We start from the raw sequence: 27,170 nt of genomic DNA, 5'->3' as shown, positions 1-27,170 counted from the left end.
TTAAACAATGATGTTTATAACTACGTTTTCGATCACAATAGCTCGCTGATAATATGCAAAACGCAACAGCAATAATACCTTTCTTTACTCTATGCATTATGTATTATTAATGATCATTTTGTAATGTCGTAACATGCTTTGTGCTCTACGTAGTGCGGTGGATCAGTGCACTTCCTCGTGACGAGTGTGTGTGGAAACACCTTCAACACGTCTACACACACACACACTCCAGAGGAAGAGAGAGGGAGAAAGGGGGCGGTGAATTGTTTCCCACCCGCAAATCTTCTTTCTCTGTATCCTCTATCCTCTCTAAACCTCTAAGTTAGTTTGTTTTCTTCCTGACATGGCTGCGCTCTCAGCCTGGTTCTGGAACGAGCGCTTCTGGCTTCCGCACAATGTCACTTGGGCGGATCTGGCCGACCCTGCGCCCGGGGTGGAGTACCCGAAAGCCGGCCACTTGCTCTCCGCGCTGCCGCTGGCCTTCGGGATCTTCGCGGTGCGGATCTTTTTCGAGAGGTATGGTTTGATTTTGACTGGACGCCTTTGGGACCATCCAACAATTCAGTCTAGCTTTAAGTGATATATACATGCTTTCTTAATACTGAACGTTTAGCTTATGCATGCACGTGTCTAACAAAAAATGCCTTTTGAAGTCCATTTGGGCTGGTTTGAACGTGAGAAGAATTTCAAGCCTTAGGGTTATGAACTTGCAGCCTGATGCATCTGTCAGCTGACCAGCTTAAGGCCTCGACTTATTATGAGGATTGCATTTATTTTTCTTTGCTTTTTATGTGTCCTTTTTTTCATCCCACTCTCACTCTCAAAAGCATGCTTTTTAGTCAGACCTCCTTGTTAAGCAGAAGTGCAGGCACATGTGTTATGAGTTTCCTAATGTTGATTTTGCACAATTTCTGAAATAGTGTCAGAAATGAACACCACAGCTTTAGAAGAGCATGTGATGCATGTACTGTATAAAACGTGTCATTTCTCAAATATGCTTTGAATTCAAGGGACCTTGAGTGGAAATGACATCAGTGTGTCAGGAAAGCTTGGTTTTAAAGGCACAGCGCGCTCAAAAATGAGCAACCCTTTTCTGTCAAAGGTTATCCACCATCAGGTTTTTTGAAAACCCTTTAATGGTTTTTGAAGATTTATTTATACGTGGAACATGACAGGAGACATTTGGTACAATGTTCACGCTGCTTTTTTTCCATAAATTGAAAGTGAATGGGAACCGGTGCTGTCAAGCTCTAAAAAAAACCCACTAAACTGCTTGTGTAACAAAGTTAATAATGACTTAAAGGTTCTGTAGGTTCGTTAAATTAAGTGTGAGTAATGCATTAGAATCTTTCAGTTTTGGGTGAACTATTAATTTAAAACTAAACATTTTAAAAAGACGAATTACTCAATAATGAGTTTGTTCATGTATAATGAATGCCTCCAATGTGTTACGTCCAAAACAACCTCTTTTTTATTAGTTTGGCTGCTTTAGGTTTCATTGGAGTATGATGAGTATCTTGAGGAACCTGTTAGGAGAATAGGAGAAACTACTTCTCACCAATCCAGTTGAGGTAAAAGTATTTATGGATTTGATTCTAATCGCACCAGTTCTGTTAACATGGTTTAAAATTTGCCTTTGACTTGTTTCAATTACGTGGTTTGTGGCACGTCGCTAAAAACAGCGAGTGAAACCAGTCCACAGAACCAACTTGGACACAAGGCATCACCAAATGTTTTTTGGTTTCCTATTAAAATGTGTGAAACATTGACGTAGTTGTGTCAATTTTCTTGATGCTTTTGTTTTGGGTCCAGTCTTTTCAGATTACATACAAGTTACATATTAAATAGTGTTAATTGAAATAGCCAACTTCTGTAGGTTTTATTAGTATTTTGAATTTGTTCTTATTGATATATTTTCCATGCTAATTTTAGATAAAATATTAGTAACATAATTTATCATTTTATTAACATGTCTATATAGGACTTATACATTTTTATTTCAGTTTTAATTATTTTAGAGCGTTAACTTAAACTAAATGGAAATGAGAAATGTTGCATTGGCAACTAGATGGAAAAAAAATATCTCGTTAACTCTCGTTTTACATTCTCTATATTTTAGTTTGTTTGTTTGTTTTTCTTTCCAAGTTACAACGTTTCTCATCACTGTTTAGTTGTTCGATTTTCCTTCAGAGAAGTCTAAAGCTTTGTTTGTGGATAAGCAAGTTCTGCAAATCCCACCAGACTTCATTCTTGCCAAAGGACTCGTAAATGTTCAGTATCTCTCGAGGAGTGTTCAGTTTATGGACCGGTTCATGGTTTATGATGGTTCATGGTTGTTTAGTTTCCTGATTGAACATATCACATTGACTCTGGGTTAATAGGGCTTCTTTTGTTGTGCTGGCCGTCTTGGTTTCACAGAAGAGCGTTGTCAAACAAACACCCATGTCATGTTTCACTGTCATGTCCTCATGTTTGGGGTCTGACCGAGCCGCTGAGGAGGCCAATTAGCCTAGTTGGTCCAGAGGGGGTTGGTCTGGTTACAGGGGGGCAGTTGCATGCATTCGGTCAGGATGACTTCAGCAGTCTCTCTCTTCATTTATTTATCAGTGGCAACTGCAGACCACAGATAGTGTTGATGTGCTTTAGCAATGATCAGTTACACACTTGGACGGTCTTAAACATCTAAACCAGAGACTTTTCTTTTTTTAACTATGGGAGTTTTTAATGATATTCTAGCAGTTCAGTTTTATGGAACTCAACAGATTTCAGACTCAAAGTTATTTTGTTGATATATTAGGGGAATTTAAAGAGGGGATCTTTTTCATTACTTCGCAAATATACTGAAATATGTGAATACTGCATAAACTGAAATCGATTCACAGGGCTGTTCTGGAAATGTGTCAACACCCGTTTCCAGGATCCTTCCCTCTAGAGTTAAGTCTGTCACTGAATAGTTAATGCTCTAGACAGCTCTAGTACTGTGGGATTACTGGGTCTTTCTGAATCAAACGTTGCCTTGGTCTGGTTTTAACTTACATGCATTGTCATGAGTATGTGGCATCTTATTTGATTATATCATTGCATTTAACTAACAAATAACATATTCAATTACATTATAATTTTACATAGGATATACTAGTTATTTTTGGAACATATAAGCAACCGCAGCCTCTTTTGAATTTGACAGTTTTTAATTTAGGATTAAATTAAAAAAAACTATAAATTCAGAACAACCACTCCAGTCGTCACTTTACCAACTAGAGTTTAAAAGCATTTTTCAGATTTTTTTTTTATCCTGGATTGAAAAATATTAATTATGCATTAATTCTTTTGAAAGCCACTTAAGCAGTAACTTTTTTAGTGGCCCAAAATTTCAATGTAGGGGGAAAAACATGGTTAAGTTAATGGATTCAAACCATCAGAAATTCAAATCTTAAATCTGGGTTGTACTTGGTTTTAATGATGTTGGGATTTTTGTATTATTAAATTTATTTTAAATAAATGTGGTCTAAATGGAAAACATGGTTATTGTTTTTTTTTTAAGTATTTCACAGTGATGTTAATGATCTTTAAGTTATGAATTGTACTAATAAGATCAAATCTCGATTTTTGAACTGAATGATAATCAAAAATCTGATTCCATGATGCATCGTATGATTTAGTGTAAAACTGTAATCAAATCAACCTAATTTGAAATTTTGTAAAGACTCTCAACTGTATTGAATTCAATTGTACCCAAATTTCTTGTTTTCTGACGCATTACATTTGGTAAAGCATTAGATTTAAATCTAATTGTTGGTAAAATTTTCATTCGTATCTTTAGCTTATTCTAAAAACTTAACATTGAAAACCTCTTAAGTATGTGATTATCAAAATGTAATTCTCTTTATGTTTATTTGAAGTTAAAGGGAAAGTTCACCCAAAAATTCTAATTCTGTCATTTACTCGCCCTCAGTTGATGGTAGCCATTGACTTCCATAGTCAATATAGAAGGAAACACTTTGGAAGTCAATGGCTACAGCCAACTATCCAGATACCCATATTCTTCAAAATATCTTTTTTAGCGTTAAGCAGAAGAAAGAAACTCCTACAGGTATTAAGGTCAGTAAATGATGACCGAATTTTAATTTTTAGGTGAACTCTCCCTTTAACCTTGAGCTGTCACATCATTTTATTAGTCATTGAGTTATCTGTAGATGTTTGTTGGGGTTACGTTGAGCTGAATTTTTTTCAGGGGCAGGTGTCACATTCTGCTTTTACGTCCGGTTAAGACATAGAGACACACAGATCAAGTGTCCACGCACATGGGTCACGCTCAGGTCATGTTTCACGAAATCGAATTAGTGAGGAAATGGGAAACGTTGTTAGCTGGTTGTCCTGGCATGGCGAGGTTGCATGAAGCACTGAACACGAGCCTGATACACAAACGCCCACACAATAGGCAAAACGTTAATCATTCAGTATCCCTGCTATGACAGCATCAGCAAAATCTGTGCCAGAAATGATGTGTGTGACATCAGTGATCCGCATTCAGCTTTTGACTCTGAGCTGTTGCCCCACTTCATCCTGTTTCACAGAGCACCAGTGCTGTTGCTTGTTAGCGCTTCGTTTTGGGTCATCACTGTTTGTTTCAGAAGCTCTTCAAAACCTTGTGATTTCGTTCAAACCAGCATGGAAATGCTCTACTTCCCTTTCATAGTTCATATAAAGAAGTGCAGTTCTTCCTCAGCTTTGCTTTGTTTTCCAGTACTGATATAAAAACTTTTTTTAATATCAAGATACATTTACATTCATGGCCAAAAGTATTGGCACCCTTGAAAATTTCCAGAAAATTATGTATTTCTCACAGAATAGTATTGCAATTACATATGTTTTGCTATACACAAATTTATTCCCTTTGTGGATTTTGGAACAAATAAAAAAAAATGAGGAAATAAAGCAAATTTGACAATTTCACACAAAACTGAAAAAATGGGCCATGACTATACTTGAAAAGAATTACTTAAGTCTTCTTTTCTAAGCATGTATAAAAATTACATTTCAGTTTCAGTGTGGTGAGAAAAATACACTTAAATTATTTGGAAAACCAAGTGATTTTTCTCACCCAGCTGATAGATATTTGCGCACAGCAAATATTTTTGCTAGAACTCAAAGACTCAGACTTTTCCAACGGTATGCATTTGTCAATATTGATATTATGAAAAGTTTTGATTATAAAACATTGCAGTACATTTTGAGGAGGAGTTCATTTTCCACTTTTTTTTTTAATTTTTAGAAAGTACATTTCTAAAATGGTTTTCACATAAAAAATGTTTAGTTTTTAATTCTATTTAATTTACGATGATTACTAAAATATGTGAAAGAGAATGAAAGAGCACAGAGTGTCCCGCTAGTTTAAACGTAACACAATTGTAAATTTAAACTTAATTTTGATGAATTTCTCAGAAAACAAGACTATCTTGTCATAATAATCTTCCTTCTCAAGTAAATGTTTGGTATTTGTAATGGGAAAACAAGAGTAAAATACTGATGAATAACACTTTTTTTTATTATTTTTTTCTTATTATTTTATTTTCCCAGTTTAAACAGGCATTTATGCACCTAAATCAGGTTTTATACCCAACAAAAGATCACTTGTGTGCTTTGAAAAGACCTTCTATTGTCTCAAACTAGGAAAAGCCCTTGTCCCATGAGGACTCTGCTCTCTTGGAGCTGACCGTTTGTGTCTTCTGCAGCCCACCGTCCTGAAACAAAACACAGACGGTCATGTGATGCAACACGCCAAGTCCGGCTGGTGCAGCTTTAGTGATTGAGATTTTTGCTGAGACTGGCTTTCACAGATTAACTGAGATTGTATTGTTCAAAACATCTGTTTATTGTTGAACGAGCTGAGATTTTAATGTAGTCTCTTTCTCAGCGGGCTAATTTTTAGACCCACGTGTCACTTTGACCCTGCTGGCAAAGGGAATATTGTGAATGTGTTAAATAGGGAACGTCACTGTTTACAAAACTCTGTTTGAGTCTTAGCCATAGATGCTTAACTTCGCAATGAGAAACACAAAATATCTTTAGTTAAGACATATTGTAAGCTTTTTAAGGTGAGGGTCAGATTCTGCAGTTCACTATTTATAGTCTGTGGGCTGGTGGGGGAAGTATAATGGGCCATGAGACATAGTTCACCCGCGTGTGCCAATTCTGGGTTAATGAACTGGTGAAAACAACCATTGCCAACACATTGCTAGTACGGCCAGTGAGCGGTGTGTTTATTAAGCTGGTCCGGTTTTATTTGAGAGACATGGAGCGAGTTTTATATTAAGAACTTTGACCACAATTAACTGCCATTTTTGTTGTTATGTGTTGTTTAAATACAGTACATATCTGCAATAAGAATGACTATATTTGACCAAAACTTACATTTCAATTAACATTTCTAAGTGATGATAAATGAACAAGAGTTTAGAAAATCAATTAATGAAACTCATACATTTTAAAGTTGAATTACAGAAACTCTGTTGTGTAGTTTTCAAAATTTGCCAAAAAATAATGATAATTCATTATTTTATTTTTTTTATCTCAAAATTGCTTTCACTTTTTCATTCCATGCACTTTTTTATTTTAGTTTAATAGTTTTATATAATTGTATTATTTAAAGGAAAATTATAGCATCTTAACAGCTTTTGGAGATGTTGTGAAAATGGCATTCAGAAATTGCATTGTGTGAAATTGCATATGTTTTTCCATTTACTCATTAATGTTTTTTTTTACTTGATGAGAAATTATGAAAAGTTTTGTTTTAATTTTTTTTCGCTTGTGAGTTTTTTTGTGTTTTCTTTATTTTGCCTGTGTATTTTTGGATTTATTTTCAGAAGCCATTTTTTTGATCAAATAATATCAATTATTGCTAAGAGCATTAACAATTTTCAATGAAAAACATAAAATAGCCTACAATAAAAATCTGAAATAAATTTTATATATATATATATATATATATATATATATATATATATATATATATATAAATGAAAAAAAATATTTTTATTTAACAATTATAATTATTTTCTAATTTTACTTAACATTTTTTTTTACAAAAATACATATTTTTGTGAATATTTTTTTGCCAAAAATGCATCTTTTGCAAAAGATTTTCTTGCTCAAAATTCAGCTCAATGGTTGAATTAAGTGCAATGTTTGGAAAACACCATGATGTTCATAGTTTTCAAAGAAATTTGCATTCAGTGAGGTTTTAGGAATGTAGCTGGATTTTGCATGAGTCAAATCAATGGCTTTTTGTAATGTGCTGTCAGAAAAGAAAACTAGTTAAACTAGCCACTAAGTTTAACTTTTTATTTTTTTTACTTTAAGTTTTGGGACTTTTTTTCCCCCTTTTTCTAGAACTATGTTAATTGTGTTAATTTGATTTGTTTGAATAAAAGGACAACTTAAATGCTGGCCTGACAAAGCCTTGTTTGAATGTTTGAAATCGCTTTAAAAAGCTTGAATTTCGAAGATTTAATTAAATTAAAAAAAATGTTTTTAACGTAGCACATTGTTCAAATGTATACGCAAAGTTGGTAGCATGTTAGCATGTTGTTAGCATGTTTTAGCACATTGATAGCATGATTATAACATGTCAGATCAGTCTGAAGGTCTGAGTCGATGTAGCTTGAAAACTATGCCAAACCACCATAGTAATAAGATCTGTAAAACAGTTTATTTAAGTGTTTGGTTTTGATCTAGAATAGTAGGAAGGTATGTAAATCTGTAAATTTGTGTAGATGCCAAAGGATAAGATGTTTAATCTCTGCTTTCGTCCCGCAGGTGTATCGCGGGTCCGTGTGCCTCCATCCTTCAGATCCAGACGGAGTTGAGTCGGAAAGCTCAGCCCAACGCTGTCCTGGAGAAAGTGTTTACATCCATCACAAAGGTATGCTAATGCCATGAGAGAGAGTCATTCACCAAAGTTGAGGCTCCATGTGAAGTAATATGATTAAAATACATTTGCATTTTTAGTCTATTATCCCTGGGTTTTCTCTTTTATGAACCTGTTAATTTTCTGCTGTTACTGTGTGTGTGTTTTATGAGGCCCACAGAGCAATATCTTCAACTTTAGTCTAGAAACTGACTATAAATACAGCTCAAACAGGTTTAACATTAGCAAACATGTGAATAGAGTTGTGACGCTCTTTACAATCATCAAAGGCCTGTTTGTAGAGCTGCTGTAAATAGTCTTTCTTGAACTTCAGGCATCTTTGTGTATTTGATTTATTATATTAAAGCAATTTATGTTCTACTTTTGTTGTTGCTGTTGTTTTTATATGTTATATATATATAAATATTTATATATTTTTTTATGAAAACTATAATTTATTACATTTTGTCCCAGACCCAGACTTTAAAACTTGCAATGTAAAAAATCTGTAATAAATATATATTTTTTAAATTAAAATAGTTATAAAGATAAAATTAAATAAGTGCAACTAATTCATCATTTATTGTGTGATTTACACAAATTTTTACGTTGACTTCAGCTTATTTATGTTCTGCGTTTTATTTTATTTTCAGTTTTTTTTGTTTGTTTGTTTGTTTTTTGTCTTTTGAATGAAAACTATAATTTATTTACATTTGTCTCAGACCCAGACTTTAAAGACTTTGTCAAAACCCATTATAAATACATTATTTCCAACTGACAAAAAGAAAAAGAAACACTAAAATAAATGTAACTTATTTAATATTTATTGTGGTTTACATAAATTTTAAAGGGGGGGTGAAATGCTCGTTTTCACTCAATATCCTGTTAATCTTGAGTACCTATAGAGTAGTACTGCATCCTTCATAACTCCAAAAAGTCTTTAGTCTTATTATATTCATAAGAGAAAGATAGTCTGTACCGATTTTTCCCGGAAAAACACGAGCGCCTGGAGGCGTGACGTGTGGGCGGAGCTAAAGAATCACGAGCGTCAGTTGCGTTGACAGCGTTTGGAAGCTGTGACAGCTGTGAAGGCTGAAACTGAACGAGAGCAGCAGCAGCAACGACTCGCTCCGAGCGGGGCTCGAACCCGGGTCTCCCATGGGAGGCGGACGCACTAACGAGGCAGAGATATTTGAAGCAGTTTTACTCACCGCCTGTGGTTCCAACACACAATCGTGACCCTTTTTTCGTTGGGATTGCATCATCCTTAAGAAATAAACGATACGCAAATCCGTCGTCAAACTGGGCCTTGTTTGTAAAACAAGCATTTTAGAAATGCAGGGAACAAACACAAACACTTGCCCAACTCCGTTGATGCTCTGTAAAAATAAACTCCATCCACTGGTCCCTTAATGCTGTTTTTTCTTTGGTAATCTGTGCAGGGTTGTCTTGCCCTGGCAACCAAAAACACACTTCTTTTGTGACATTTCGCGACGCTCTCGCTCTGATCAGTGAAGTCTGTTGTGCTCTCAGTGCTCTGCTATACGGGAGCACGCGCTCTTCCGGCAGAAGTGCGTCAGGACCCATATAAGGAAATTCCGCTCCATCTAACGTCACACAGAGCCATACTCGAAAAAAACTTTCCAAAACTTGTGACAAACCGGAAGGAGTATTTTTGGAACAGAAATACTCCTTCAAACATACAACTTAATTTTTTAAACTTTGTCCATGTTTAGCATGGGAATCCAACTCTTTAACAGTGGAAAAAACTCAGTATGCATGAAATAGCATTTCACCCCCCCTTTAACATAAATTACGGCTATAACAATTTTCACGTCAGAAAATTATTTACCTTACAAATGTTTTATTACATTAAAAATTTATTTATTAAGAATTTGTTAATGTAAAAATGTATCGGTTAAGATCTTGAGATATAAGACATAAGTAGAATCAAATCAATTGAGTTACTAAAACAATAAGCCCCAAGAAACCATGGTTTATAGTGAATTTATAACAGCTAAAGGGTGTTAGCTGTTATAAATTTACTGTAAACCATGGCTTCACAGGGCTTACTGCTTTTATAAAACAGTTATTCCATACGTAGTAATGTTTCACAAAATAAAAAATGAAGTGTAATGATATTAATGAAAACAGTATTCTTACACCAAACAATGTGGTTGTTGTGGTTCCAACAAAGTGGTTGCCGAGCAACACACAAACGTAAACAAAGGCGTATGTTTGTAGCAGCTTAGAACGTGGCTCAGCCAATCAGAATCAAGGACCGTAACTCTCAGTTTTAAACTATACATTTTATGGAATTCTAATTCTGTGTCATTTCCTGTTTAGCTGTAGTTCTGTCAAATTAAGCAAATAGTGTGAAAACATTAAATGCCCGTGTGTATTTAGGACAAATACATCACATGCTAGCTACAGTGTATACATAATTTCAGAATTATGCTTACATGATTACATTTTCTCTCCATTTGTCTTTGTTTGATTTCAGTCCCCGGACTCGAGGCACTTAGAGGGTCTGTCTAAGCAGCTGGACTGGGATGTGAGGAAGATCCAGCGATGGTTTCGACAACGGAGGAACCAGGACAAACCCAGCACTAGAACCAAGTTTTGCGAGAGCATGTATGGTTTCATTTTTCCATTTATTTTAATTGCATTTTTTTAAAGCACACATGCATGCTAGTGCTGTACCATATAAAAACATGGAATTTAAACCCTGAATTTTTACATTTATTAGACACTTTTATTGAAAGTGATGAGAAATTTAACAGGAATATTTGCTGTATTTTTTTATCTTACTTTATTCATCATTTAGCATGTGGAAATGCCATTCAAAAATATAATTGAGAAATGTATGCATTTACATTTATTCATTTATTTAATGCTTTTATTGAAAGTAATGAGGGATTTATCAATAATATTTGCACTACACCATACTTCCAGTTTCTAGTGTAATTCCTCTTGGTTTGCTTCATTAGAAATATTTACTGAGGAATATTTTGAAGGTTAAATAGAAATTGAATGGAAAAATACTCCTGGAGTAGTAGTGGGTGGAGACTGCTCCTGCATTGGTCAGTTTTTATGTCAATCAAAGTTTTGCAATGTAAGTGCTCTAGAAGGCTGTAAATGTATAAATGCATGTTGAAGTTTTTACATTTTTCCCTAATTCGTCCTATATTTTGGAAACAGAGTCGTATGTGGTCTTTCCTGATTTTGCTGGTTGTGTTCAGATGCATTTGTTGTCACCACCCACGTTCTGTGATTCACCAGTAAAATCAGGCCTCTGGTTTGACTGATTGCAGTACTATGGTTCCTCTTACATGCAGTCGTGTATTTGAGTTTCTCATATCTGTTTTCTCTGATTTCTCTGCAGGTGGAGGTTTACATTTTATCTGTGTATATTTATATATGGGATCCGTTTCCTGTGGCAGGTGACTTACAACTGCAAGATTTGACTTTTTTTTTAGGGTCTATTTATACAATTTATCAATTGACTGTGTGCGTGTGTATGTGCTTTCTAGTCTCTCTGGATGTGGGATACGAGACAATGCTGGTACAATTACCCCTATCAGGTAACGCTTAAATGTTGTCCATTCTCTAATGTAAGTTTAATTCAATCTTTTAGCCATTATGTGTACCTTTTTTGCAAACACAATGGGCCCTATTTTAACGATCTAAACTCAAAGTGTAAAGTGCACGGCACAGGTGCACTCAGGGCGTGTTCAATTCCACTTTTGCTATTTTAATGACGGTAAAATGGATGGCTCGCCCGGGCGCATGGTCTAAACGGGTTGTCCCTATTCTCTTAATGAGTAATGGGTGTTTTTTGGGCATAACGTGCAATAAACCAATCAGAGTCTCATCTTCCATTCCCTGTAAGAGCCAGTTGCTCTCGTGCCATGATGGATTTGCTATTTACACGGCTGAATTTGGCAAGCGCAAAGACAGAAGGCGTCTCCGAGATGAAACAGAGCTGCTCGTGTGCGAGCAAATAGATTCTGATATATGTGATGTCTATCCATTATGACATGTAGGCATTTATATATTTAATTAGCCTACAAAAAATGATTAAGCATTGCAATCCTTTAATTTTTATATTTGGCATGTTTGTGTGCTGCTGTGCGTCCCTGTGTTTAATAAGCAGCATGTACGCTCTTTAAATAACAAAGAAAAACATTGAACCAGACTTTAGACCAGGTTTGAGTTGGTCTATGGGGCAGTCTATTTTCAGCTCATTAAAATAGCAATGCGCCTGAACACAGCTCTTTTTTTTAGACCAGCACGCCCATGGGCGCACAAATGGGCGCAAATGCATTTGCTAATTAAATGACGTGGCGCTGGACGGGAAAATGCGAATGGCGCCGGACTGAAATTAGCGCTACGCCTTGCGTCGCATTATACCGATTTCAATTATAATACATAAAATATTATGTAGTAGTTTATATTTAATTGACTTTATTATATTAACAGAACATCTGTCACTGTCAAATGTATGCAGATTTAAATATCATCTTAAAATGAAATAATTAGTATATAAATGATTGCATTGCTGTATGATAAATAAATAAAACTTGAATGATAATCTCAAAGGAGAATGCAAAAATGTATTTTATTCAGTTGTATTCATAATAATAATGATAGGGATTTAGGGAGTAAATGTGCTTAGTTGTTATTAAAGTTTGCAAAAAAGAATCCTAAAATTACTGTCACTTCATGCATTTGATTTTATTTATTATTTAATTGTATTTATTTACTTAAAATAAAATTTGACATTAAAACTTTTTGATTTTATGCACATAAAAAAAAAAAAAGATCTTGTTTTTTGCCATATTTAATTGCGTTGTTTAATTTAATTTGTTCTTTTGAACAAATTGAATTGTAAAATAATGAGAATTTATGGAGTAACTGCACTATCATGAATAAAATTTCACTATAAAAACAACACTTTTAAAATTAATGCAATTGTTTATTGTTTTATATTTGTGTATTTAATTTTATTGTTATTATTTATTTATCACCTGACATATTGACCATTTGTTCTGATGTAGTGTCTTGTCTATAATCTCTGTGTGTGTGTGTGTGTGTGTGTGTGTGTGTGTGTGTGTGTGTGTGTGTGTGTGTCGCAGGTGCTGACCTCAGGCCTGTATAATTATTATATAGCAGAACTGGCCTTCTACTGGTCGCTCATGTTCTCACAGTTCACTGACATCAAAAGAAAGGTGAGCGTTGGTGGATCAAACGTCAACTGTTCATTCCTGTTGTGTTTAATTCACTTCTCTCACACTTCTAAACTTCCCTCCACATCAGACACACTCAGACGAGTTGCTTATGAGGTCAAAATCCTGCAGTTTTACATGTTTAACATAGCATTGTTCCCGACAGCAGCTGCGTCATGTGATGCAGATTAAAACAGGTGGTGTGTTAGAGAAGGAGAAGGCCTTAAACTGAATCAACAGCTGTCAGATGCACATCTGTCAGGTTTTCAGCCGCATGTACAGAGCGTCTTCAGGGCGTGGCTTGTCTGTTTGTTTAGGACACGGCCCGCGGCAGTGACCATTATAAGCTGAGAGATTTGTATAATAACTTACAGCGAGTGAATCATAACAGAGAGAGATTGTTCTTCTTTATTTGACACGGCAGAAACAATCTGAGGAATTCGGCTTGTGTCCAGCCGAAAGGAAGAGTTACAAATCTGACTCGATGCTTCTGTATTTCATTTGCATCATATTTTCATGTCCTGCTGGTAGTTTTGAACACATTTCTGGTGTATTTCTGCAGGATTTCCTCATCATGTTCGTCCATCATCTGGCGACGATCAGTCTGATCAGTTTCTCGTATGCAAATAACATGTTGCGTGTTGGGAGTCTGGTCATGTGTATTCACGACTCTTCTGACTTCCTGCTGGAGGTAAGAGTGCAACAACGCTTTTACTGTCTTGTTATATTCATAAACTAGCATTTAAATGAGGGGCCATGTGAAATTTTATGCATAATTACCATCATTTTCAATGATGCATGAATATATATATATACACTAATATACTATTTATTACTGATATTTTTTATTTTCAAATTGATGTCTTTTTAATTTGTTATATTTTTAGTTTTTATTTTATTAGTTCTTGTATTTATCAATTTAGTTTTTATTCATTTTTATTAACACATTTTAATTTCAGTCTTTGTTTGACCCCCAATACATTTTACTTTTTAACTGTATTTAAATGAATATTTCCATCCCAGTGTATTTTTTCCCAATGCAACAATTAATTTTTTATTAATATTTTTCTTGTTATTTTTTATTTTGCAGGCTGCAAAGTTAGCAAACTACGCCAAATCCCAGCGTTTATGTGACTTCTTGTTTGTGGTGTTCGGGATGATCTTCTTTGTGACGAGGCTGGTCATTTTCCCCTTCTGGTCAGTATCACGTGTGTGTGTGTGTGTGTGTGTGTGTGTGTGTGTGTGTGTGTGTGTGTGTGCGCGCTCATATAATAGACCAATCAACTCTGTTTGAGAGCCGCTGATGGTCTCCTGCAGAGCCAAACCACTGTTTGAAATCACTGTTATATGCATATATAGTAAGATTATTTGTAATGTTTAAGAAAACCATTAGCTCCAGTGGTGTCCTTGATTCTGATTGGTCAACAGATGTGTTTTATTGACTGCTTCACCCAACGGTAACATATATGGTCAATTATATAGTCTCGAATAAGTTCCATGTGTTACATACACATCGTTTATTATTTATGTAATGAATTATGAGTGAAGAGTTTGGAGACGTGACTCAATCACTATACAGCACAGGCCTCTCATACCTTATCACAAACTATTATATTAAATATTGCATACTATTAAGGCTAAAATAAGTATTAAAGGTGTTAAAAGTGTCATGCATTTTGGAAAGAAACTGAATTTTTAGGATCATTAAGATTTTTTGCACTGTGACAAAAAATGGGAGGATTGGGAGGAAAGAATAAAATATTATTTCAATGGTTCATTGTTTTATTACTTTAAAGTATGTATGTATGATGGTAGTATTTGTCATTGTCGACATTTATACAAATTAAAATTAAAGGATCTCAAATTAACTAATGATTTAGAAAGTATATAAATAATTGCATTGCTGTTATTATAATTAAATTCCTGTTTAACTTTAATTAAAATGGCAATGGGGACTGCAAATATTTTTAACTGATTTTATGTTGCACAAAAAAAGATCCTAAAATATCCTAAAATTTTATTTGGATGAGGATTTAGGGATGCTGTTTTAAAAGTTGAAGATTCAATAATAATTCAAACATTAATTACATCTTTTTTTTTTATTGTTTTATTGTTTTTTTATCAAAACAACAAATTACTGTTTATGTAAATAATGATTATTAGAATTTTTGTTATGTTATTCAATTTGATAAATTATTTTGGAAGATTCTAAGCAGCTAAGTTTCTATATATTTATTTTGTTATTTTGTGCGTGTGTGTGTGTATTTTGCGATATCACATGAAAAATACTGGACGGAAACACCAAGATTAGCATAAAATCTTTAAATGTGCTTTTAAAAAAACTCAATTAAAGGCGGGTGTACACGGTGCAATTTTTTTGTTGCTGTACGAACTCGCTGAGGTTTTTTTTTCCTTTGGGAGATAGTTTCAGATGCTCGCAGCTAGTACTGTGTGAGAATAATTACAGACCGATCCGAGAACGTTAGGAGCACCTCTGATAATTTTCGAACATGTAAAAAAAATGGGACACTGTCTGTTTAAATTCATGACGAATTGGCGATCCATCTGAAGTTGACCAATCAGAAGATAAAACCCACATATTATTTATATAAGTAATCTATGTAGTAATTTTTGTTAATTATACAGCTCTATTTCTTTTTTCTTTTCTTTTTATTCTGAATTGTGCCAAATTTGCCAAATTCAGAAATAGCCTTCTAACCTCGAGTTGTTAATTAAGAACAGAAAGTCCAAATCCATAGCTGCCACAAAGAAAACAATTTCGGCCTCAGAATCCATATTTTTATAAATGACTCAAAGCGTAATGTTTACGTCAGAGTTTGTCAAATCGTAGTAAATTCGTGTCGTGTGTGACTGCCTCCGTACGATTTTTTTACGCCCGCCTTTAAGTGGATTTTTTTAATCCAATAATAATATATCCAATATTTTTATTGTTGATACTTTTTGCACTAGTTCCCAACACCTGTGTTTTCTTGAATACATGGGATAGAAACAGTGCTTTATTCACAAAAGTTAGATATTTCAGGTTTAATTTTTAACTTTTAAGCTATTATATATATATATATATATATATATATATATATATATATATATATATATATATATATATATATATATATATATATATATATATATATATGAAAAATGTTACACATGATACACATTGTCAATATTAAGTTTGTTTTATGAAAACTAATGTTAGTAGTATACAAAATGGTAAATAAGATGTAGATTCGTTTTTTTACACTAGATGCGAATGAAGCTTTAAGCTCGAGTGATTTACATGTTAAGTCAATGCAAAGACGTGAATAGACAACATGTGGCGTGATTCCTGCGAGTTGAAAAATCTGAACTTTGGTGGAAATTTGCACTGTGTTAACCAATCAGGAGTTTGCTCTAGTAGTGACGTGATTACGATGTAGCAATCTGAGGCAAAATCCAAAAAAATAATGGAGGAATTATTTTTCATGTTTAACCACAAAAGAGACATCAGAGCTATTGGCAAAAGTCAGAAGAACTAGCCGAGTCGAGACTGAGCTCCCACTTATCGCATGGAGCTGATCGTCTCTGAAATCAGCGAAACACATTTTTAAATAGGCGCTGTCTTTATAAATAAACTGCATATTTGAGTTTAAAACAACTACATTCTCACCTGAAATACTTTTAAATCTAAATTTCATGACACGATAACAGTAAAATTTAGAAAATTATCCGAATAAATGGCGGTTGAAATCACAATGTTGCGTAAACTCAGCTGGCAGAAGCCCCTCCCATGACGCAAATTCAAGTCTGATGTGAAGTTCCACATGCAAATGGAGTGATTAAACTCAAAATGTTCAAGCGTCCAACTACGCGCAATTTATTCGCCCAAGTCGCGTCTGGTGTGAACGCCCCAATAGAAACAAATCCATAATTTTTTACTTCAACCATTGTTTCTGGCTAAAATACGAGTGCATGATAATGCACAATAATGCAGTTTTAGATGAGATGAAATGTTTTGGATGTTGCAGGATCCTGAACTCGACGCTCTTCGAGAGCTGGGAGATCATCGGGCCGTACCCGTCCTGGTGGCTCTTCAACTCTCTGCTGCTGGTGCTGCAGTTGCTGCACATCATCTGGTTCTACCTCATCGCCCGCATCGCCTTCAAAGCCATCATGAGAGGAAAGGTGCGCACACTCCCGCCGCTCTGAGCCACATGTTCACGAGGATCACCTTAATGTTGTGTAGTTACATTCGTTTCCTCTCTTTTTATCTTTCTCTCTAGCTGCTGGAAGGCTGTTCCCATCTTTCAGCTTCTGTCCTGATAGAAATCTTTTCCTATTTCTGCTAAACTCACTCGCTTTAGAGTCTTTCCCTCTCTGTCTCTCAGTCGCTTCGGCTGTAAGTCTGCTTTCTTTACTTGTTTTCCTAGTTGGTTTTCTAGAGGTTTTGTATCCCAGACTATGTATTTAATCTGTTTAATGTGTTTCAAAGGAATAGTTCACCTAAAAAACTCAATTCCACTTAACATTTCCTCACCCTCAGGTCATGCAACATTAGGAGGAGTTTGTTTCTTCATCAGATTTTGAGAAATGTAGCACTTGCTCAGCAATGGATGCTCTGCAATGAATTGGTGGCATCAGAATGAGAGTCCAAACAGCTGATAAACACATTACAGTAAATTCACACTGCTCCAGTCCATCAGTTAATGTCTTAAGAAGCCAAAATCTGTGTGTTTGTAAGAAACAAATCCATCACTGAGACATTTTTTACTTCTAACTGTCGCTTCTGGCCAAAAGAGAAACTGTTATCATGGATTATAGATTTTAAGCAACAGTTTAAGGTAAAAAAAATAAATAAATAAATACAAATACACAGCTTTTGGCTTCTCAAGACATTGACTGATGGACAGGAATGGTGTGAATTACAGTAATGTTTTTATCAGCTGTTTGGACTCTCATTCTGACGGCACCCATTCACTGCAGAGCATCCATTGCTGAGCAAGTGATGCAATGCTACATTTCTCCAAATCTGATGGAAAAACAAACTCATCCTAATCTTTGAGTGGAGGATTTGGCATTTAAGCGCCCTCTTGAGGAAGCCTACCAACATTTCCCAACCAGAGTACTGAACCAAACCAGTACTTTAATTAAAAACCCACCGCTGGATTGGTCTGCTTATTAAAACAGTTGAACTTGATAAAATAATTAAAAAATGTTTAACCCTACTCACTACATCCAAACCATTAAAAGTACTACAGCTAATAACCCCAATGTGTCCAAACCAGGTGTCCAAAGACGACCGCAGTGACATTGAAAGCAGCTCGGAGGAAGAAACTGAAACGATACCCAAAGAGCGACTCAAGATGGGTTCATCCCGAGGAGAAAATGGCTCAAACGGCCATTTTGGCTCCAAAACCTGGAGCCAGAATCACAACAACTGGTGATACTCTCTTCATTTGGCCTCGCGCACAATCTCGTGTCCTAGAAATACCACAGCGGGGACTATTCCTCATCCCTGTACCTCACTCCAACAACAAAAACACCAATGAAATAAGCCTGATGTGGGACTTTTGAGACTCTATGACGGAGTTTGGGGCGCCATTCCGGTGATGATGGGACACTAATGACAACATGGCCACTGTGAGAGGCTTGTGAAAGAGAAAAACGATTAAATTAGTGATATTTGCATTCCCTCGTTTCCTTGTTTTGGGAGCTGAGAAGACGTTTCTGTTCCACACTTCGTTTTACTGAAGTCACGGAAGATTATTCTCTTCAGATTTTAACTGTCGGATGTACTCTAGTTAAGTTGGCTTGAGAGAGCCAACTTACTGATATTGTATTTAAACTTCTTATTATTATTATTCTTCTGAGACTAAACTGTTGACTGCTACTCCTCCTAGAGCTTTAACTCTACAAACTCCAAACTCAGCCCAGCTCTTCAGACTGATCTGAAGTTAGTTGCTATATCTTTTTAGACTGATCGGACTTATACTTTTCATAAAACTGAAGATTAAAAATCATAAAAATCCCATAGACTTGCATTGAAAAGCCTCTGCTCATCTGAACATTCCGTGAACTCCAACTGTCAAAAATTCAAATCTAAACACACTGAAGCCCATTAGACTCAATCAGACTAACCTATGTACTATTACTAACCCATTCAAACTCATTCAAACTCATCTATCTATCTATATTCAAACTCTATCTATCTATCTATCTATATATCTATCTATCTATCAAACTCATCTATCTATATTAAAACTAATCTATCTATCTATCTATAATCAAACTCATCTATCTATAATCAAACTCATCTATCTATCTATCTATATTCAAACTCATCTATCTATCTATATTAAAACTAATCTATCTATCTATCTATCTATCTATCTATCTATCTATCATCAAACTCATCTATCTATATTAAAACTAATCTATCTATTTATCTATCTATCTATCTATCTATCTATCTATCTATCTATCTATCTATCTATCTATCTATCTATCTATCATCATCTAACTCTATCTTTCTTCTGACTCTATCTATCTATCTATCTATCTATCAAACTCATCTATCTATCTATCTATCTATCTATCTATCTATCTATCTATCTATCTATCTATCTATCTATCTATCTATCTATATTCAAACTCATCTATCTATCTATATTCAAACTCATCTATCTATCTATCTATATTCAAACTCATCTATCTATCTATCTATCTATCTATCTATCTATCTATCTATCTATTCAAACTTATCTATCTATCCTAACAACATGCTAGTCATGCTAAAAATCATGCTAGCAACATGCTAGTCGCATGCTAATCATGCTAAAATCATGCTAGCAACATGTTAATCATGCTAAAATCATGCTAGCAACATGCTAATCATGCTAAAATCATGCTAGCAACATGCTAGCAACATGCTAATCATGCTAAAATCATGCTAGCAACATGCTAATCATGCTAAAATCATGCTAGCAACATGCTAGTCGCCTGCTAATCATGCTAAAATCATGCTAGCAACATGCTAATCATGCTAAAATCATGCTAGCATCATGCTAGTTGCATGCTAATCATGCTAAAATCATGCTAGCAACTTGCTAATCATGCTAAAATCATGCTAGCAACATGCTAATCATGCCAAAATCATGCTAGCAACTTGCTAGTCGCATGCTAATCATGCTAGAGACATGCTAGCAACATGCTAATCATGCTAAAAATCATGTTAACAACATGCTAGTCGCATGCTAATCATGCTAAAATCATGCTAGCAACATGCTAATCATGCTAAAATCATGCTAGCAACATGCTAGTCGCCTGCTAATCATGCTAAAATCATGCTAGCAACATGCTAATCATGCTAAAATCATGCTAGCAACATGCTAGCAACATGCTAATCATGCTAAAATCATGCTAGCAACATGCTAATCATGCTAAAATCATGCTAGCAACATGCTAGTCGCCTGCTAATCATGCTAAAATCATGCTAGCAACATGCTAATCATGCTAAAATCATGCTAGCAACATGCTAATCATGCTAAAATCATGCTAGCAACATGCTAGTCGCATGCTAATCATGCTAAAATCATGCTAGCAACATGCTAATCATGCTAAAATCATGCTAGCAATTTGCTAGTCGCATGCTAATCATGCTAGAGACATGCTAGCAACATGCTAATCATGCTAAAAATCATGTTAACAACATGCTAGTCGCATGCTAATCATGCTAAAATCATGCTAGCAACATGCTAATCATGCTAAAATCATGCTAGCAACATGCTAGTCGCCTGCTAATCATGCTAAAATAATGCTAGCAACATGCTAATCATGCTAAAATCATGCTAGCATCATGCTAGTCGCATGCTAATCATGCTAAAATCATGCTAGCAACTTGCTAATCATGCTAAAATCATGCTAGCGACATGCTAGCAACATGCTAATCATGCTAAAATCAGGCTAGCAACATGCTAATCATGCTAAAATCATGCTAGCAACTTGCTAGTCGCATGCTAATCATGCTAGAGACATGCTAGCAACATGCTAATCATGCTAAAAATCATGTTAACAACATGCTAGTCGCATGCTAATCATGCTAAAATCATGCTAGCAACATGCTAATCATGCTAAAATCATGCTAGCAACATGCTAGTCGCCTGCTAATCATGCTAAAATCATGCTAGCAACATGCTAATCATGCTAAAATCATGCTAGCAACATGCTAATCATGCTAAAATCATGCTACCAACATGCTAGTCGCATGCTAATCATGCTAAAATCATGCTAGCAACATGCTAATCATGCTAAAATAATGCTAGCAACATGCTAGTCGCATGCTAATCATGCTAAATCATGCTAGCAACATGCTAATCATGCTAAAATAATGCTAGCAACATGCTAGTCGCATGCTAATCATGTTAAAATCATGTTAGCAACATGCAAGTCGCATGCTAGAAACATGCTAATCATGTTAACATCATGCTAGCGACATGCTAGTAACTTGCTAATCATGCTAGTGACATGCTAGTAACTTGCTAATCATGCTAACGACATGGCTAGTCACTTGCTAATTATGCTAGCGACATGCTAGATACCTTGCTAATCATGCTAAGTACATGCTTGTCACATGATAGTCACTTGCTTGTAATGCTAACAATATGTTAATCACTGTCATTTTTATACTTCTTAAACTTAAATCTTTTTAAACTTTTTAAACTTTTCACATTTTCAAACTATCTATCTATCTATATATCTATCTAACTATCTATCTATCTTCTGACTGTCTATCTATCTATCTATCTATCTATCTCTCTATCTATCTATATATCTATCTAGCTATCTATCTATCTATCTTCTGACTGTGTCTATCTATCTATCTATCTATCTATCTATCTATCTATCTATCTGTCTATCTGTCTATCTATCTATCTATCTCAGACTGAAAACCATCAAACTTAAAACTTTTTAAACTTAAACTTTTCAATCTTTTCAAACTTTTCAAACTTTTCAAACTTTTTCAGACTTTCTGGTCAGGCTTTCTCAAGCCAACTTAAAGTTTGTCTTGACGAACTTTTTTATCTAGTTCCTATATACAGTTGCGTTACTTTATGTTTTGGTTTCTGACGTGTTTGTAATTTGTTTCCTGTGCTGTTTTTCATTTTACTTTTTTATTTTTGGAAACCAAATAAGGTTATTAAAATGAAAGCTGGGCGTTTGTTCTGTAATGAGATGCTGTTTTGATTAAAAATTTGAGTTTTTTTTTTTTTTTTCATCTTCCACTGGAAATCGGGGTAGATTAAATGAAATATATGAAAATTTAAATAAGTTTAGGGTTCCCCTGGTCATCCTAGTAATGTCTGGGTTTTGAAACTATGGTTTCCAGTCTTGTAGTCAATTTTGACATCTATAAAATGGACATTTCTATACTACAGAAAAATTTGTATTTTCTGATCATAAAGAGCATTGTAAATGCTAAACGCAAATAATAATTAAATTAATTTTTAAATAATATCTAGGTCCTGGAGCAAAACCAGTTGAGAAGCACTGGTATGGTGAATAAAACTGTTAATTTAATATTTTCCCCACTTTTATAGTGTTTACTAATATAGTCGTTTTATTTTATATTTTTCTATTTAGTTTTTAAGATATAGTATAATTTTAGCACTCCAACCTAAATTTGTTTTCAGTAAACTGATGCATTTAAGTTTTCCAACTAGTATTGGTTTTATTTCAGGTTTATTCTAATTAACAAAAACTATTTTAACAGTTTTAGTGGAGTTCATGACAACAACACTAGAATATAATATTCTAAATGCATATTCAGCTCTAAAACATCACGTATAGTCTTTTAAAACCATTTTCACACCTGGAAAACATGGTAAAATCAATTGGTAATAGGTGTGAGATCCCTGCAGATCTACAGGACATGCACAAACACTGATGAAAAATGATTTTTATAAGGACATTTAATATATTACAACACATAAGAACTCCACAGAAAGGCAAATTAACTCTTTGAGGGTCATGAACACAGGTGGGTTTCTTCACGTGATCTTTGTGTGGTTATTTACAGCCAGTGTCTTCAGTCTTTAATGGTCTCTGAGGCCGCGCTCTCATTCTGTGCCGCCAGCTCCAGCTGTTTCTGTCTCTGCATGAAGCGTTGAGCCCGCAGGACACACAGGTATCCGCCGTACACCGTCAACAGCATCATGGAGCCCGAGACCAGCTTGTAACCCACATCAGCGATGCGCTTCCCGCTCAGCATGACAGATCTGTGAAAACATTAGGAGCATCCTATTAAACGGTGAACGTTCCCATTTGATTGTTTTTAGGAATTAAATATGAATGTTCCTCAAACCTAAAAAGAATGTTTGACGTCTGTAACTTTTCCTGGCCAACTAAAAACAAAACTGGGAGCGTCGTGTGAGCCAAAACTAATGTTTCCAGAGCATTCTAGTTACCAAAAAACTAAGCAGTGATACACGTCAAAGATGTGAGGCCTTAAAAGCCTTCAACTCCAACACAGTGGATTAGAGATTTGCTCTTTTCCCTAAAGTTAGAAAACAACTCATTTAATAGAGCTTGGGGCTCTTTTAAGCAATGTCACAGAACGTGTTTATTGTCAGACGTAGACTGATTCTTAGCTTCTTTTTTTCCAGTTAAACGTTATTGTATTATACAGACTGTGCACTTTCATTGTTTTGCCGAATAATTATTTATTCGTATTTATTATTATTATTTGATCTGTTGCATTACTAAGTTGATCTTGTCTTTTGTTCTGCTTTTTCTTCGTTGTAATATTGTCGTAAAACTTAAAGTAAAAAATGTTTTTTAAAAAGAGCATCTGAAATATCATGAATAATATCATTATAATCTGTATTTTTCGTGGCTATAGATTCAAAATACTATGGTATAACCATGGTACATAGCCAAAAACATGGCCGTATTCTTGCACCATTTGTTCGTGAATACTAATTCTATTTTTCTTCAGTTTTACCACACATCAGCATGAGTTTGCATCTCAGCTCTATTATCTCAACTGCTTTTTCCAGCAAAAAGGTCAAAACGGGTTTGATTAATATTTCTTCTACATAAATAACGTTTTAAGTCGTTTAATGTAACTGCGTTCACATAAAATATGGCAAATGTGGAGTCTTACCTATTAAATCTCCAATTCAAAGTACGAGGAAATGCAGCTCTGTTCTCAATGTCAGGCGATTTACTTTTGCGCATGCGCAGTTTCTTTTCATAACGTATGGCGAAGCGGAAGGGACAAATGTAGTAAAAGCGTTTTTCGCTCATAGGTTTCTTGTGGGTTTCTAAAATAAATCTTCTGAAAATGTATGTTTTAGCAGTGAGCAATACAATTCTGGTTTCTGCTTTATTGTGTTCAAACATGGACATTCCCCATGTTTATCACGTGACTTGCCTTATTATCCTTCATATTTTGAAATTATGTAAAACCAGTATAAATTTGGTCATAAGATGATTTAACATTGTCTTTATAATCATTGGAATTAATATGGTTCGTTTTCTCTCTCTCGCTGATTATAGTATATATTTATATAGTATTTTTTTAACTATAATGTATATATATATATATATATATATATATATATATATATATATATATATATATATATATATATATTCATTATTACCTGATTGTTTTCAATATGAACATCAAGCATATCATTAAATATGTAGTTTTAATCACCAAAATGTGTTTTGCATGTGACTTTGTGGGTGCATCTGAATCATGCATCTCTCTTAAAGATTCAAGAGTCTACAACATGGGACAGAATCTTCTTTTCTTCAGAAGATGATGATAAAGACTAAAGAGCAACACTGTCGGGCAGAAGATGAATCTGTTCAAATCAGTCCTCAGTCAAACTGACTATATGGATTGACAAGACTCCAATCCTAATTTGACGGACTGTAATTCTATTCACCAACCACAAGGAAGCACTAGTGATGTTTGCTTTTGCCATGAGTTCGACAGTCAGTATAAATGAGTGCGAGACATTTTTTGTAGCATTTTGTTAGTATTATTATTCTTAAAAATGTGTCCTCTGGCTTTTCTTTATAATTCTAAATTATTGTTTCGTATAAAACTAATTTTAACAAGTTGTTAATTATTTAATAGCAACTGTTTCAGGCATATGCTCTGAATGTTTTAATGTAACAAAGGCAACAGGCCTACTCCATTTTGATACTAAAGTAAAAACACGTTTGTGCTTAACCATATACTAACGCCCAAACGAATTATTTATAATATTTTTATTTATTTTTATGATAATAATTTATAAGTATTCAATGTTAATTATTTATAATTAATTAATCGTTATAATTAATCTAAAATAATTAATCAGAAATCGGCGCGCTTTTCCCGACAGAACGTCACAGAAGTCTTACCGCGCTATCAGAATTCAAAAACTTTAACAGACAAACAACTTAACGGTCAAGTGGCTGTTTGCTTTCTTCGTATATATAAATATGTTTATGGCCTAGATGTTTCATGAAATAGGACACATTAATCTTGTGAAAGTAAGTACGTGAAACGGAGATGTTTTGGATGAGGACCTGCCTCTGCGAAACTGAAGCTTTGTGGTAAGAACTATCAAACTTTTCATTAGAATATGAAATAGGCCTAGGTATGTGTATTCTGGCCTTTATAGTGGTAATTGTGTCCTCACCATGATGCTTTTCATCACAAAAAGCTCTTCAGGATGTAATTTTGAGGAAATGTGGTGTTTGTCTGATTCAAGGTAATGTTAAACCCTCATTGGCAATGGCCATAATGTGCTAAAGAAAACCCCTTTCATAGCAAATGGCTTCTCTCTTCCTCAAAAAATTACTCTTATTCTGATTGTTGGGATTACATTAGAGTTGAAACCAATGAGCTAGTTATACTTCTGTTGAAATATTACTTAAACACATGTCTTCCTGAGGGTGTTGTTGATGTTTATATGGGTTTACTAAGCCTCAATGATACCAGAGAGCATTGAGGGCATATGCAGAATATCATTATATCATGTTTTATTGTCGCTGACTATCCAGTGTGTGTGTATTTGCCATGGTATTTGCCTGTAACCAAATACCAAATTATGTGTTACATTTAAACAGGTTTTACAGGAAGAAACTGTTGAGAATATGTTTTCTTTGGTGTTATTTTTTGGAAATATCTCCTTTCATCTTGATGAAGGTTTTTTTTAAAATAGTTTTTGTTCAGACATTGATTAATCTGAGTTTTTTGTTCACAATGCACACAATAATGATTTTTTCCCATCTTCAATCTTTAGGACTGTCATTTTGAAAGTGGTGAAATCAGATCTGTTTGTTCAGATGGTGTATCAGTTTGAAGGTATATCTATGGTACATACCTATATTGATAAACACGGTGTCCAAAATAATAAGTAAATAAACAGATATCCATTTTTAATGCCCTAGAGATTGTCAGATTGTGGATTGCAAGAGTAAATGAGACATGTGATGCAAAATGATCCCTTTTAAATATTTAATTCTGTAGAATAAAACATTCCACTACTTCATGTTATATCATCATTTAATTTCAGAATATTTATATTGAATACATGTGTGTGTGTGTGTGTGTATGTGTATATATATATATATATATATATATATATATATATATATATATATATATATATATATATATATATATATGTGTGTGTGTGTGTGTATATATATATATATATATATATATATATATATATTAGTGCTGTCAATCGATTAAAAAAAATTAACTAATTAATCGCACAATTTTTTAAAATGAATCGCGATTAATCGCAATTAAAAGACTGAAACTTTTTGGATATGTAAATGTAAAATGTAAATAATTAATGTAAACTCAAGACAAAGAAACTATTTAAATTCAAAATATATGAAATTTAACTTGTAACACAGATTTTCTCATGTAAACAACATACCTGCAATAAACCATCAATATCCTCCAAATTAACTGTTGGCTTGAAAGCCATATTTATTACAGAAATAAAAACACAGGCATG

The 27,170-nt window shown here is 34.3% G+C and overlaps 2 protein-coding genes across 2 annotated transcripts; one reads left to right on the top strand and one right to left on the bottom strand.

The window, feature by feature from the left end:
• Positions 1-213: 213 nt before the first annotated feature.
• Positions 214-18,934, top strand: LOC113080556 (ceramide synthase 5-like). Its single transcript, XM_026252718.1, has 10 exons — positions 214-516; positions 7,819-7,924; positions 10,413-10,543; positions 11,295-11,352; positions 11,443-11,493; positions 13,048-13,140; positions 13,700-13,828; positions 14,228-14,334; positions 17,166-17,322; positions 18,423-18,934. The coding sequence occupies exons 1-10, from the start codon at positions 344-346 to the stop codon at positions 18,579-18,581; spliced, it is 1,164 nt and encodes a 387-aa protein (XP_026108503.1). The 5' UTR covers positions 214-343; the 3' UTR covers positions 18,582-18,934.
• A 4,143-nt stretch (positions 18,935-23,077) lies between these two features.
• Positions 23,078-24,457, bottom strand: LOC113080557 (cytochrome c oxidase assembly protein COX14 homolog). The gene is made up of 2 exons (XM_026252720.1): positions 24,299-24,457; positions 23,078-23,411 (listed from the first exon to the last, which is right to left on the bottom strand). The coding sequence occupies exons 1-2, from the start codon at positions 24,439-24,441 to the stop codon at positions 23,222-23,224; spliced, it is 333 nt and encodes a 110-aa protein (XP_026108505.1). The 5' UTR covers positions 24,442-24,457; the 3' UTR covers positions 23,078-23,221.
• Between the last annotated feature and the right edge of the window lie 2,713 nt (positions 24,458-27,170).

This window comes from Carassius auratus, unplaced genomic scaffold (genome assembly GCF_003368295.1).
Source record: "Carassius auratus strain Wakin unplaced genomic scaffold, ASM336829v1 scaf_tig00031568, whole genome shotgun sequence".
Lineage (NCBI taxonomy): Eukaryota > Metazoa > Chordata > Actinopteri > Cypriniformes > Cyprinidae > Carassius > Carassius auratus.
Note: the sequence above shows the minus strand (reverse complement) of the source record. Positions and strands in the feature narration are given on the sequence as shown.

Excerpts from the sequence above, each read along its gene's own strand:
- LOC113080557 (XM_026252720.1), bottom strand. The coding sequence starts at position 24,441 with ATGAGCGAAAAACGCTTTTACTACATTTGTCCCTTCCGCTTCGCCATA. Across the intron at positions 23,412-24,298 it reads TTGAATTGGAGATTTAATAG|ATCTGTCATGCTGAGCGGGA; the intron begins GTAAGACTCCAC and ends ATGTTTTCACAG.
- LOC113080556 (XM_026252718.1), top strand. The coding sequence starts at position 344 with ATGGCTGCGCTCTCAGCCTGGTTCTGGAACGAGCGCTTCTGGCTTCCG. Across the intron at positions 14,335-17,165 it reads CTGGTCATTTTCCCCTTCTG|GATCCTGAACTCGACGCTCT; the intron begins GTCAGTATCACG and ends TGGATGTTGCAG. Across the intron at positions 17,323-18,422 it reads AAGCCATCATGAGAGGAAAG|GTGTCCAAAGACGACCGCAG; the intron begins GTGCGCACACTC and ends TGTCCAAACCAG.